At 40.1% G+C, this 14072-nt stretch overlaps 1 protein-coding gene across 2 annotated transcripts in view; it reads left to right on the plus strand.

The window, feature by feature from the left end:
- Window positions 1-13405, plus strand: part of LOC137592052 (sialate:O-sulfotransferase 2-like) — a 28437-nt gene extending 15032 nt beyond the window's left edge. For both annotated transcript variants that reach the window (XM_068309904.1, XM_068309905.1), the window contains 8 exons: window positions 584-1501; window positions 4053-4167; window positions 4991-5175; window positions 6476-6597; window positions 6675-6849; window positions 7817-7981; window positions 8058-8258; window positions 10898-13405. In XM_068309904.1, coding sequence (XP_068166005.1) covers window positions 1114-1501; window positions 4053-4167; window positions 4991-5175; window positions 6476-6597; window positions 6675-6849; window positions 7817-7981; window positions 8058-8258; window positions 10898-11250 — 1704 coding nt within the window. In that variant the 5' untranslated portion in view covers window positions 584-1113 and the 3' untranslated portion in view covers window positions 11251-13405. The remainder of the gene's footprint in view (window positions 1-583; window positions 1502-4052; window positions 4168-4990; window positions 5176-6475; window positions 6598-6674; window positions 6850-7816; window positions 7982-8057; window positions 8259-10897) is intronic.
- Window positions 13406-14072: the final 667 nt, after the last annotated feature.

A 14072-nucleotide genomic window follows, 5' to 3' on the forward strand; every position in this document is an offset into this window, starting at 1 on the left:
CAGTAGATGATTAAAACTAATTTTAACGGTTTTAGACTCTGCATCATCTGAAAAATCTGTTTATTCCATTTCGTCACACATTAATGCAAATTTTCTCCACTTAGATCAGACTGAATAATACTGGAGAATGATTCCTTTTTGTCCTGAATACATTTTAGTCCCAAATACAATTGATTTTCAGAGGATAGAGCTTTTTCTGTTTTCTCTCTAAACAAAACCAATTAAAGTTCAGACGGACTCTTGGTTCTGCTGCAATGAAGGTGAACAGAAATTCCAAAATGCCTGATCGCTTGTAAATGCCCTTATCTTTGTTCCAAATGGTTTTCTCAATGTGAGTTGAACACAGAAAAGAACAGTGTAACTTACAAGCCCTTGAAACATCATTACAATAGAAACTAGTCATGTTTTTTGAGTTGGCGTTATTTAAGGATTGTGTTGACGCTGAGCAGGAAGTACAAGATTTGTATTTCCTTGCAGGTGATGCTTTACATCAGGCTCATTTAATTTCTCCTTTTCCAACTGTGGTAAAGCTTACTCAGATCCACTCTAATCCTTCTCTTTTTTGTGGTTGTCTTTACTGTAGAATGGTGGCTCACGCCCTCTTTCTCCTGGATTGTCTCATTGAATAGCCGACACAAAGACGGAAAGATCTCAGCTCAGCCACTAAATGAAAGACCCCCTCCTTCTTCACAGCGTGGGAGAAAGTGACACTGCTGAGCTGGTGGGGTATCTCTGTTGGCTGATAAGTGGAATGAAAGTGGGGTTGGGTGATCATCTTTCACTCGTATCCATTCAACTTCATGCTGTTGCCCCTGAGCCGTTATTCAGAGCCTGACTGTGGGCAAACACAAGGAGAGACTCTCACGTGGACCAGATCAGCACGGCTGCAGGTTGCACCGCTTTAAAGCATCTTCATCATGAGATAGAAGAGGCGTACATGAGGGAAAAGTCATGCAATTGTTTGGATGACCTTCCGGAAAGTTTAAGAGACGCTTTGTTTTAATCATTTTATTTTAGACTGTGTCGCAGGAATAGGGCTTGCTGGTTTTGATTCCTCTGCTTTATGAGTTTTCATTATTGGGGGAGCGGATCTGAGTGGCAGGGGGAGCCAGCATGGCCAAGCCACTGTTGAAGATACAACGCTATTTCTGCAGGAAGCCCATCCGATTCTTTTCCCTCATCCTCCTCTACCTGACAGCTGGAAGCCTCGTCTTCTTACACTCAGGCTTTGTGGGGGACAGCCCTGGATCTAGAGGTCCCCGGGACGCTTTGGTAGCTACAGAGATGGGCAAACAGACTTCACTCTCAGATGCCCGTGGGCTCGGCATCATGAGTAGAGTGTTCAAGGAGACGCACAGGTCGGAACGGAGGTATGGACCCCCGTGGATGAAAAAGGCTGCACAGGACGGCCAGGAGACGGCGCGCAGGGGAGGAGACTACGCCAACAACTGGAACCGCGCGCTTAAAGGACGCAATTACAAAGACATGGACGATGCACGAGGTGGGTTATAAAAAAAGTCGCGTACAAGGTATTGTGATTTTCAGCAATATTTATTGGATAATAAATAAGCTTTAAATTTGTAATGTCAATATTTTAAAAGAAGTCCAGTAATTCAATGCATTTATACAGATCATCTCTTTTCATTCATGGTGTACAATTGAATTTTAGTTCAATAATCATTATTATACCATTACTTTTTTTGGATTATTAATGCTGATAAAAATATGTGATAAATCATTATCACAATAGTTTTTATTCCAGGCTGATTCATTTTGTGTTCCCTGTGGCAGTATGTTCCCTCAAATGATTCACGTTAATATATAATTGATCGGTAGCCGTCTCTGATTGCAAACTGCTCTGCGTAAATGAATGAATTTCCAGTTAGACTGATCCTGTAGGAAATCTCATGAGAGTAGAGAGGCGTGATGACAGTGATTAAGTCGTCTGTTTCGTGTCAGAATGACAAATTGGGCTGTGGCTGCTCTAGCTCTGACACAATCACACGTCTGTTACCAACATCACTGCTCAAGAGTTTCCGCGGCACAATTGCAAAATCCTGTCAGATAAAGTTTATGCATAAAGTTTACGTATAATCTCCTGACTATCAGATCCTTAATTCTGACACCAGCAAGACAGGACGTGCTGTCCAGACCTTGGTGTGGAAAAAATATCCTGCTCGCTTAATTCCCTTCCAAATGAAAGATCAATTTATCTGATGAGATGATATCATTTACTCAGTTCGCTCTTCCTCCTCTTTCTTTTTCATACCATGTCTGTCTGCTCCACTGAGTGAAGTATAAATAAAACATTATTGCATTAGTTTTCATTATCATGAAAACATTAGATGGCCAGTTCAAAACTCCCTGCAAGAATGATACTGGACTTCCTCCTGTCTTTTTTTTAAAAAAAGAACATTTTTTTCCAAGAGGAGACAATCCAGTCCTACAAAGGAATTTATGAAACAACACAACTTTTTAAATGTTTTTTTTTCAACCATTAGTAAATATAGATGTCAGGAAAGCGTAATGGAGTGAAAGAAGGGACATAGAATTGAAAATGTATGAAAACAAAGTAGGATTAAAGTTAGGATAAACGGTTTTGTTCTGCTAGTGAGAAGTTCTCGGTTTAGAAGTTTAGTGATTATCTGTTCCAGATGTGACTCCACTTCAGTGGAAACCAATACTTGCTGTGTTTGTTTGTCTTGAGTCACATACATGACCATCTTCCAGAAGACACTGAATTGCCTCAGTCACTCCTGGGATTTCCTTTGGCTGCTGTGTCTATGTGATGGGAACAAGTCTCTGTGCTGACGCTGTGACAATATATACGTAGATGCTGCTGTCGATGTTTAACCCCCCTCTTCTCAGGGACAAACTGGTCTCTCTAAAATTGAAGAAAAAATAAATAAGTGGTTCTATTAAACCAGAAGCCTTGTGCATACAATATTAAATAGTATTTGTGTAGCACAGTTTCCCATTCTTTTTTTCCCAATTGAAAGCCAAAATGTTCTTTCAAAGTTTACAGAATCAAATGGAGGTTTCTTTGTCCCAGTTGGTCCTCCTCCTCTCCTGCTATCCCTCCTGTCTCCAACACTAACCTTGAAGGACTGCAGCCAAAAAGATAATGGACTAATTAGTTGCTTCAATGCATTTGTTTGTTCTTACAAAAGCAGCTCAGCTCACCTCCCGAAACCTTTTACATATTTTTATCTCTCGTCTGCAAATGTCATTTTCATGGCTCTGGATTTAATTAAAGCCGTTCCATTAAAAGCATCCCATAAACACGTTTGCTCTTCTTGATGTGGTACATGTGTAGACTGTCAAAAGAACATGCCTGAAGCACAGCCTGCATTAGTTAATTACTTATTACGTACTTCTTAATATGATTCTCTGGGTATGATTCTTTGGACGTTTTTGTACATTTGATTGTTGTAATTTCTAACAGCATATGTTCTGAAAAACAAAAAGACTGATAAAATTATAGACACATCGACTGCATCTTTTATTCATCATCAAGCAGATTATATTTCTGGCTCGACAATAGTTAGGATTAAGACTACAATGAGTCCTGCATCTCACCAGATGCTCAAATGCAGCTTTAATTAAAGCAATTCAAGGGAATAGAAATTGTTCAGCTTTTAACAGAACAGATGAGCACAGGTCTGTGGGTTGAAGGTAAAGCAGAACAGAAGGTTAATGGGAGTAGCTGGAGATGCTGCTGAAAGTTTACAGCCTCTTCAGAGGACTTTTGAAGCCCAACACGTACACACACACACACACACACACACACACATGAAATAATACGAGATGACTGCCACCACAGTTGCACGCCACTAGAAGGGGTTGTGTATTCGTAAATAAATAAAGGCTCTGCCCCAGTTTGGGCTCCTTATGTTCTCTGTTACACTGCGTTGATAAATGAAGAAGATACTGTGTGTGTGCGTGTGTGCACGTGTGTGCGTGTGTGCGTGTGTGTGTGTGTGTGTGTGTGTGTGTGTGCGTGTGTGTGTCAAACGTTGTGACTCACTGTGAACATTTTTTGTCTCTTTCAGCAAAGTATATCGGCTGCTACGTTGACGACACTCAGAAACGAGCACTGAGAGGAGTTTCCTTTTTTGACTACAAAAAAATGACAGTCTTCCGTTGCCAAGACAACTGTGCAGAAAGGTATCATAGCAGCAACAACATCTACTGAAAATTCATCTTTTCTCTCATTCTTTTCTCCTGTCAGAAGTAAAATAGGAACTGACAGTGCAAAAGAGCTGATCTAGGATCAAAAACCCTGATCGTAGTCGTCAGGTATTTCCTCAGTTGTGATGATCATCTGAAGCAACAATACATGACTTTTATCTTCAATCCACAAAATAATTTAGGTGTATCCACATTTTTTCTTGTAGTGGAGGCATTTGGATCTTTGAACACAATGAATTTGTTTGGAGGAGCATGTATGGTGTGAAGATCCCTGCCTCAGCCTGTTCTACCCAGGATATCAACATGCTGTGGAAAAAAATGAACTAGAGGTTGCTTACATGCCTTACAAATTAGTTTCAAAGCTTTTATACACTTTTTTTATACAGCTTTTTAATAAAAAGGGACTAAATTCTGACCAGGAGGACACGACACGACCTTATAATCTTCATTCAAGGCTGCCAACGCATTTTATATACTTTTCATAATTGGGTTTTTAAGTATAATATCTATCATCTTCATCAATGAAAGAGACGTTATTTTAGAATGTGTCATCTTTCTTTCATTTGTACCTTCACTCTTTTTCCTGAATGATGTGCGTTAATGGAAAATGGCAAAGATATGTAATAATGATAATAAAAATAAATCAATTTTATATGGAGCTTTTCTAAAGACGCATAGACTCATGGGTTTAATGGTTAATAGGAGTTGAAAGCTGTCTGAAAGAAGTAGGGTTTTAACTGTTTCTTGAATCTCCCTGTTTTTATTCACTACCAATGTTAATCTTTTCTCCCTTCTCCAGAGGTTACATGTATGCAGGTCTGGAGTTTGGAGCCGAGTGCTACTGTGGTCACAAGATTCAGGCGCTCAATGCTTCAGACAGCGAATGCAACATGGAGTGTAAAGGAGAGAAGAGCAACCAGTGTGGAGGAGCCAACCGATTGTCCATCTACAGGCTGGAGCTGAGTCAGGAGTCGGCGCGCCGCTGTGAGTTGATTTACAACAGAAAAAACCCCCCATCAATCAAACACAGGGGATCAAGATCAGATTTCAATTCTTGTTTGAATATGAAAGGATCTAAAGATCTCTGTATAATCCTCTGTGGTACAGAGATGCTAAACGTTTGTTTTATATTGGGTTGGCTTGTTGTTGTTGTTTTGTTTGCTTCTTGCAAGTAAGTTTTCATGCTGTCCTTAAATTTTCCCTTCCATTTGCTTCTTAGAAATAATCTGCTGACTACAGAGAGGAGAGTCAGCGACTACAGATTTGTGTTTAATTCATTAATTCTAGTTTAATTAATTGTAATTTTCTGGTCCAATTGAAGTGTTTATTTGTTTTATTTTCATTTCTGCTTTTTTTCCCATGCTTACTGGCTATCAGATCGCTGAATAAGCCGTTCATGTTTGTGTTTTTACGTCTGACCCTGATCTCTGTCATGTGAACTTCAATGAGGAAATGGAGGAAACATGTCGAGGTGGCTTTTCTGTGGTTTTCACATTTTACAGAGCATTACGGTCACCTGATTGTGTTATTAGCAAAAGCCAGCAGTGCCGTGTATCACTGCTTTACAAAAACCTGAGTGTGATATATTGTATGTTTGGATCCTTCATACTCGTGAGGACACGAAAAGACACGGAAGACAAAAATCTCCACTTGAAAATTTAGTGTGTGAGTGATGGTCAAGTTAGCAAGTAGTTTGGATTCCTTCCTATCCTATTAACATTTCACAAATGAAGAAACACACCGCCTTCATACAGTATGATGAACAGTGTACAAATCAAGTTCAGGATTTTTGTTGTAGTCGATTTATTTATTTGTTTAATCTGTATTTAACCACATAAAATTACCACTCAGATTTAACTCAACATTGAAGGTCCAGGCTACGACAGACAGCAACTTGAATAAACAGACATAGAAGATTAAATATCATAAATGCTTTGTCATTTTGTCACTGAAGTATATGTGTAAAAGTAGTTAAATAAAATGTCCAAACTGTGACTCATCCTAGAGACAAACAACAAACTGAACTATGAAGCAGCTGTTCTGTCTGTGGTTTGTCTGCCAGACCAGAGTGATGACCTGAGGTCAAAGGTCATCAACACACTGTAGGGTTTTAAGCGCTGCTGTTGGCTGAGTCTGCTGCAGGTCAGGGCTTTTGTAGACTGCAGGGGAGCCCTGGTGGGATTTCTTCATCATGGGGTCACTGAACAGAAGCCTCTCTGATGGGAGCTGTGTTCAGTGACCATGAAGCTGGACTTATGTGATGTTTTGCTCCTTTACCTTTCAGATGGCAGCGCCATTTTCAAAGGATGTTTCCACAGACCAGACAACATCACTCTGGCGCTTCCCCTCAGCGCAGTCATCCAAAACATGTCCGTGGACAAATGTGTGGACATGTGCACAGAGAAGGTGAGGAGATGTGTGTTCATGAATTGTACATCGGAACACATGAGTGTATTCCATGTCTAATGGCTTCTCTATTTCAGGAGAAATCATTGGCTGCGTTGGCTGGGGATCGTTGTCACTGCGGTTTCCCAACTCACCTGTTCTCCCTTCATGAGCTGGAGAACGAAGACATGTGTCTCTACCGCTGCCCTGGAGAAGATTTTGAGAGCTGTGGGAATGATGAGTACTTTATGGTGTACCAGACACAGGTTCAAGGTAAGGCTTGGTGGCACCTGACTGTCCTATGCGTTTTATATTTTAATGGTATTTCCAATTCATTCTCCTCTATGTTAGGGGAGAAGAGGTGAGCCCTTAAGCAATAAACTAACGGGCAGTGAAGATCCACAAGATCCAGCAGAAATTGAAGTCTTTCATAACGCAGCACCGGGAAGCCAGGGCAGAAAATTAACCATCCTAATACCTTTGGTATCTCCAAGTAACTTCTAAAGCAGACATGGAGTTAGGACCAGGTCTGCTCAAATGAGTACAGTAAATGAACTGACGTGATCAGATCACCTACTGGACCCTAAAAAAGGCAGGAAGTAGACTGGGACTGGACCAGAGCAACACTCTGACAGACCCAACACCTCTCACCAGGGAGCCACTCTTGAAAAAACTTGTAAAGAATGCAAGATCATCTCATGCAATGTATACAATAACCATAAATTGTTTCTGAAGCAGCTGTGGAACATCCTGGGAGAAAATGTGGAACAGGAGTGTTGATTTTGCTTCGATTTCTGGATACCTCATTCCAAGAGGAGTGAATTGTCACTCTGCAGAGAGTGGACAAAAGATCTTCAGTATTGTAGCAAGGTGGCAGGCTGACGTTCTCTCTAGTAACAACTGTGGAGACACACTGGAGGGCCAGGGTGACCCAACTCATCAAGGAAGCCAGTGGAAACAAGGGGGATGTGACAGTCCTAGCCAGCACATATAGGGTGTCTGACTCAGACTGACACTAAATAGCATCATCATAATGTGTCTGTATCTCTGACCTTTTCTTTTCCGGTGTCATATTTCTTCACCACAAATCTCCAGTGTTTCAACATAATTCTTCTTTTGATCATATTATTAAGGAACAGGTCTTTTTTTCCCCTTCTTCCCTCATTTGGAAGCACAGATGTGGTGTTTATTACTGTGGAAGTCATAAATCAGTTATTAAGTCCATTATGTTTTATTTCAGATAACCGCTGCATGGACCGTCACTTCCTCCCAACTCGTGCCAAGCAGCTGGTGGCCCTCGCCAGTTTCCCCGGAGCCGGCAACACCTGGGCACGGCATCTCATCGAGCTCGCCACCGGCTTCTACACGGGCAGCTACTACTTTGATGGCTCCCTTTACAATAAAGGTAGGCGTCAATATTTATCCGACATTCTTGAACGTGTAATGTGTGTGATTGTGATTGCGTCATAATTCTTTCCTAGGATTTAAAGGGGAGAGGGACCACTGGAGGAGTGGAAGGACAATCTGCATTAAGACACACGAGAGTGGCAGGAAGGAAATTGAAGCGTTTGATTCCAGCATCCTAATGATCCGAAACCCTTACAAAGCCCTCATGGCAGAATTTAACAGAAAATATGGCGGTCATATTGGATTTGCTTCCCAGGCTCACTGGAGAGGGAAAGGTGAGCTGCTGTCAGAAAATTTGGTCACATATGATGTGTGTTTAGTATTTCTCTTCCCTATTCAGGTTTTATAATAATGATGATAAAGAAAAACAGCTCCTACATATTACCTTAAAATTATCTTGGATAACTGGGTCACTTTTTGCCAATAGACATTACTGTTGAGTGTTTCTACTGTATTAGTTGTGTCATTTAGTTCTGTAATATTAGAGAGAAGGTAAACTCTAGAATTTTAGATTAAACTGTCCTTGTAATGTTTTTGGGGGGTTTTTTTGCTTGTTTTTTTTGCAAAGTGGCTTGTAAGCTAATATGGTCACATACATTCATACTCGTCTGTGTTTATGCTGTATTCACGTGATGAGCAAAGATTTGTGACTGACATTCAGAGTCTCAGGCCATTATTCCCAGTGCTTGTATCCTGCGTCATCACCCACCAACATTATTTTTATGTGAACATTTACTAATCAACGCACAAACCACAAAGAAGCTTCCTCAAAAACCTGGGAAATGAAAAATGATGACGTGGACTGTTAAGGAAATAATGGAAATATGAAATAAAGCTTGGGCTGTCTCAGTGGTTTGACCTGATGAACCAATACGGCTAAGCAAAGGTTTTTGTTTTGTTTTTTTCTTGTTTGAAGACGTGCATAGCCTTCAAAAAAATGAGAAGTGAAAAAGTTGGCCAACTATAACCACAGTCATTCTGAGAATTCATATCATAAGCTTGTTCCTTATACTAAATATAACCAATAAGATTGCCACAGTTGCCTGTGACCAATTGCCTGTTATTGCCCGTTGTCTTAATGTTTTGCCACTTTTGGAAAGTGCATTTGTTTGCTTTATGTGTTAAGGAATGATAAGAGACACAACACCCATGTTGTCGTAGAAGACAAAACTGATGAAGCCTGTTGGCTGCATGAAAATTTATTTAGGTGAGCAGAGACAAGCAGATGAAGTAAAACAGTATGTCCCAGTGTCGCTGATTATTTCTCATTACATTCTCCCATTGGTAACTATGGCAACTAGTTTGGTGTTATCCCTGTAGTCGCTCTGACGTTCTATGATCTTTGATCAATTTTTCCAGAGGCTAGAGAGTTGCTAAGCCAACAGTTTTCTCTCTTTGTGTAACCATCAGCAACATTTGGCCGGTACCAGTGTTTAGTCCTTGTATTGTTAGGGACAGGATTAGAGTGACATCAGTGAAGAGAAAGGCTTTATGACAGCTGCCACTTCAAATACAGGCAGAGCATCCAAAGTGAGAGTCAGCATGACATTGTGTTGGAGGCACCACATGTGGGGCACTCACCTCTGCAGAGGGAGGCTGCAGGTCTCAGATGACATTACAGATCCCGATGCGTTCTCTATAGTCAGCTCATGGACAAATTTAATTCAGGGGGCACGACATTTTGAACTGTCCGCTATTTTACATCAGATCTGTTAAACGTTAGTTTTCTTTGTTTTTGGATAATTATTTATCAGTTATGTGTGCATATGCAGAATTTAAAATTTTTTAAAATCGACATCTACAGAACAGAATAAAACATTCTTCCCTTTTGGTTTTAAGCTCTGGATACTTGTTAAAGCCTGACAGAAGGAACTGAGGTCAAACGTGCATTTCTTTAGTTTTTCTATACAGCTAGTTGTCCATGCACCCATCCATCCATCTTCTACGACTTATCCAGGGTCAAGTCGCAGAGGGAAAAGTTTGTTCAGACTCCCTCTTCCTGTATACCTCCTATGGCTCTTTTGTGAGATCCTGAGGCGTTCCCAGGCTACGTGACAAACAGTCTCTCCAGCTTGTCCTAGGACTTCCCCAGGGCCTCCTCCCACCCAGACATGCCCAGAACACCTCCCCTAGACAGGTATCCAGGAGGGATTCGAAACAGACCCAAAGCCCATGACCATAGGTTAGAGTAGGAACGTAGATTGACTGGTAAATTGAGAGCTTTACTTTTGGCTCAGGTCTGAATTACTGCTGGCAATGCAATCCAAGCCTTGGCTTTGGTGATACATGCACCAGACAGCCCTTAGGAAACGGCCCTGAATCCCATACTCCCAAAGAACTCCTTAGTCTGGCCCATCATCCAGGACCTGTTTACCAAAGAAAACCCTACCAGGAGCATAAAGCCCCGACAACACAGCTTTTCTACTTTGTATTGGTGAAGACAGTACTTTAAACTTTAAACCTTTTTTTTTAACTTTAAACAACCTCTCTCCAGAGTAAAGATGAATGCAAAACAGAACAACTCTTAGATTATCAGTAATCAGAAGACATAAGCAACCTCTGCATTTTACTGACAGCCAAGATTTTCCACTTTGCTGGCCAAACGTTTCAGGAATGACCTGACGTATGCCTCGAGGAATTGCAACAGATCTAAATGCAATAAGTGTTTGGCCGCCATGAATCTCACTTCTCTTCATTCAGGCACCACAAAGTTTTCTTTAATTCTTTATTTTAACTTGACTCTGGTTCGTTAACTGGACTGCTGGTTTTTGTTTGACTTTGATATAAATTACAAATGAAGTTCAGATGAATGTAAAGCAGAATGTAACGTGGTCGTCTATGTTTTCATTTACAATTTTTTAACACATTACTACCCACAAACTCTTACTTACATTCTTTCCTTTTTTCCCTGCAGAATGGCCTGAGTTTGTGAGGAACTACGCTCCTTGGTGGGCGTCCCACACGTTGGATTGGCTGCATTATGGGAAAATCGTCAAGGTTGTCCACTTTGAGGATCTGAAGAGAGACCTGTTCTCCAAGCTGATGGAGATGGTCCAGTTTCTGGGTTTGAAGGTTTCTGAAGACCGCCTGCTGTGTGTCGAGGGCCAGAAAGATGGAAACTTCAAGCGATCTGGGCTGAGAAAGCTTGAATATGACCCCTATACCCCTGAGATGCGAGCCAACATCAATGAACTGATAAGAAGAGTAGACGCTGCCTTGAAGGAAAGAAAGCTACCAGGTGTTCCAGAGGATTATATGCCAAGATGATACATGTAATTTCTGAGTTTCTTCTTTTGCCTCCTGAGAACAGACTGTTCAATCAACAGACTCAACATTATATTTTCTGGGATAAAATGACATTAATAGTTTCTTTTTTAATTATTTGTCTTTAAGGTCACTTATGTTCAAGCTGTGCTGGGAAAAAATAAGTCCTTGTCCCTTGTTTCTTTTCTTTTTTTGTTCATCCTTTTTCATTGTCGTTGAACTTTGGCAGCTTAATTATTTAATAGAAGAGGTTTGTTTTTCTGTCTGAAAAGCACTTCTAATCCTGCTCTATGCACATGCACTCTGTAGGCATGTGCACATGCCTTAACATGAAGAGGATACAATAGCTGTGATCACAGAGGCTCTTGTGACTGCAAAGTGTGTTGAATCAGCTTATTTTCTGCAAAAGAGACTTAACTATGGGTAGTCAAAAAATTCACATGTAAGAATTTTCTGCTGCTATCACAGTTACAAAACAATCCTATTTTATAAAACACTAAAAACTTTCTTTATCGGAGGAAAATAGATGCAATATACAGGCTATAACTACCTGAGGGTGATGCTGTGTTTCAATTTCTTTTAAACTACTTATGATTATATGTGAAAGGAAAAGAATTCTCATTACCTTGTATTCAGGGTGAATTATCCTTCTTGAAAGCACTGACTTAAGGAGAGAGAAGAAATTATCTCCAGCATTTATTTATCCCTGGTGTGCAGTGCACATGTTGACCATTTGAGTTGCAAATACTAGACGCTATCTCTCTGGGCTTGAAAAAAATCCAAAAAGCACGAACCCGTGCAACCCTTGCCCCAAAGATCACAGAGGAGTTTGACATTACAAATTTTTTAGACTTTAGATTTAGCATTAGAGATTTATTTTCTGCCACGAAAATCAAACCGAATATAATTTCTTTCTGTTTCTGGTGATGATTTAAGTCTTAATGATCTAAAAAGAATCTTAAAAATCTCAATGGAAGTGTGAGAATCCCATTCAGACACCATCAGTAGCACATTAACACAGTGGGCTATGCCATATGATTAAGAATATACGAGTATATGAAAAAGTCTAAATAAACGATCTTTTGACTGAGAGCCACAGAAAAAAATAACTTCCATTTTCAGTATAATATAAATATATTTTTATAGTGGGCGTTCACACGTCAACAAATGTTTCTATTTGTAAATCTTTAACGCTTTAAACTTTATTAGCTTTTGCTTTCATTGACGAGCCAGCACTTTCAGAATATCGGTGTCACAATCGAATGTATTTTCTATGGAATGAATGTAATGTGATAAGACCCAATAAATGAGTACGTAACATTCGTTATAAGGTCGACTGTATTTCATAAATCACTTTAGAAAAACAAGATGTTACAGAGAGGGTGATTGAGTGTTCAAATCACATTCGCGTAGCACATGGTTCACAATGACGATGAAAGGCTTTGTATATTTCACAATCTTTGACTAAGACTGGGTATTTTTGGAATCCTGATAAGATCTACACTGGAAGACTCCATTACAATTACAATTCCCATGCATGTCTATCTAATCAATACACAAAAGTGAGAGAGACATATACAGACTAAAGCCTGTATTGTAGGTTGGAATCTGGAAGAATAGAATCACCAACAAAGCCTAAACCAAACCTCTGCAGGATTAAGTTATGAACACTGTCTTTCACTTTCCTTTCACTTTTCACGTTTGTGATTCTTTCTGTGGCTTTGTTTGATGTTCGTCTTTACATTAAGGAATGTTAAGAGTTTTCCCGGTCAGACGTTGCATTATTCTTCATGTAGACTATCATTTGCTTTTTGCCTGATAATGGATGTCACGGTTTTCTCAGAGAATGAAAGGCTCACTGACCTCATGTTGCCTCACGTTTAGATTCTCTTTTTTCCTCTTAGGTCACTGCTGACTCCTAACTTCCTTGTCAAATCTCTCACATGTTGCCTGTACATTTAAGGCTTAGTTAGAACATCAGACTATAGGTTGTGTTAAATTCATTAGTTTCTGTGCTTTTTCTTCATCCACAAAACTGAAACAAGGCAATCAGAGACTGCGACATCCCGCAACACCCCTGAATTCAAAATTTTACCTTGACCTACTTTCATAGGTTAGGGTCATTTAATAAAAGACCCATGATCCAACATGTAACTGGTGCATTCTATTTGTCATGAGGTTTCAGAGATGTGTACCTAAAAAGGTATAAAAGTGAAAATGTGACCTTGACCTAGTTTTTCAAAGTCAAGCTTGTGATCTAATTTTCATCCCCTTGCCTCCCTGAATATAAAGCCTTTTGTTTCATCTTTCCATCTTATCTGGTTCCTGAGAAATGTGCAAAAATATCTCAGGATAGAAAATATCTCAGACCATAGATCAAAGCCAGTGCTTTGATCTATAGTCCTTCTCTATGGCCTTCTCCCTTGTCTTTCTATCTTACACTCTTTCCTGAGTGTACAAGTTTAAATTCATCATCTCACTTCCATCCCATTTGCCGCCTGAGTAATGTGCTTTTTAATGTCCTTCCTTCAATCTGCAACGGTTGCGAAGATATTTGGTGGACTAACGGACGAACGAACAAACAGACCAACACTGACAATTATAATACGTCACCGCTTCGCGGGACGTAACAACAGGCTGAAAGATCCTACATGTTTTTACAGAGAATATGATAATCATCTCAAGCCTGTACCCGATACTTCCTGTTTTTTCCCAGACATTACCCTGAAAAAAATTTCAATTTCTTTATTACTCACTGCCAGTGTCTGACGTCACCTCTGCTTTCCACTGTTCCAACAGCACAGATCTAACCATGTGACTATGTG

Source organism: Antennarius striatus, chromosome 3 (genome assembly GCF_040054535.1).
Source record: "Antennarius striatus isolate MH-2024 chromosome 3, ASM4005453v1, whole genome shotgun sequence".
In the NCBI taxonomy this organism is placed as follows: Eukaryota; Metazoa; Chordata; class Actinopteri; order Lophiiformes; family Antennariidae; genus Antennarius; species Antennarius striatus.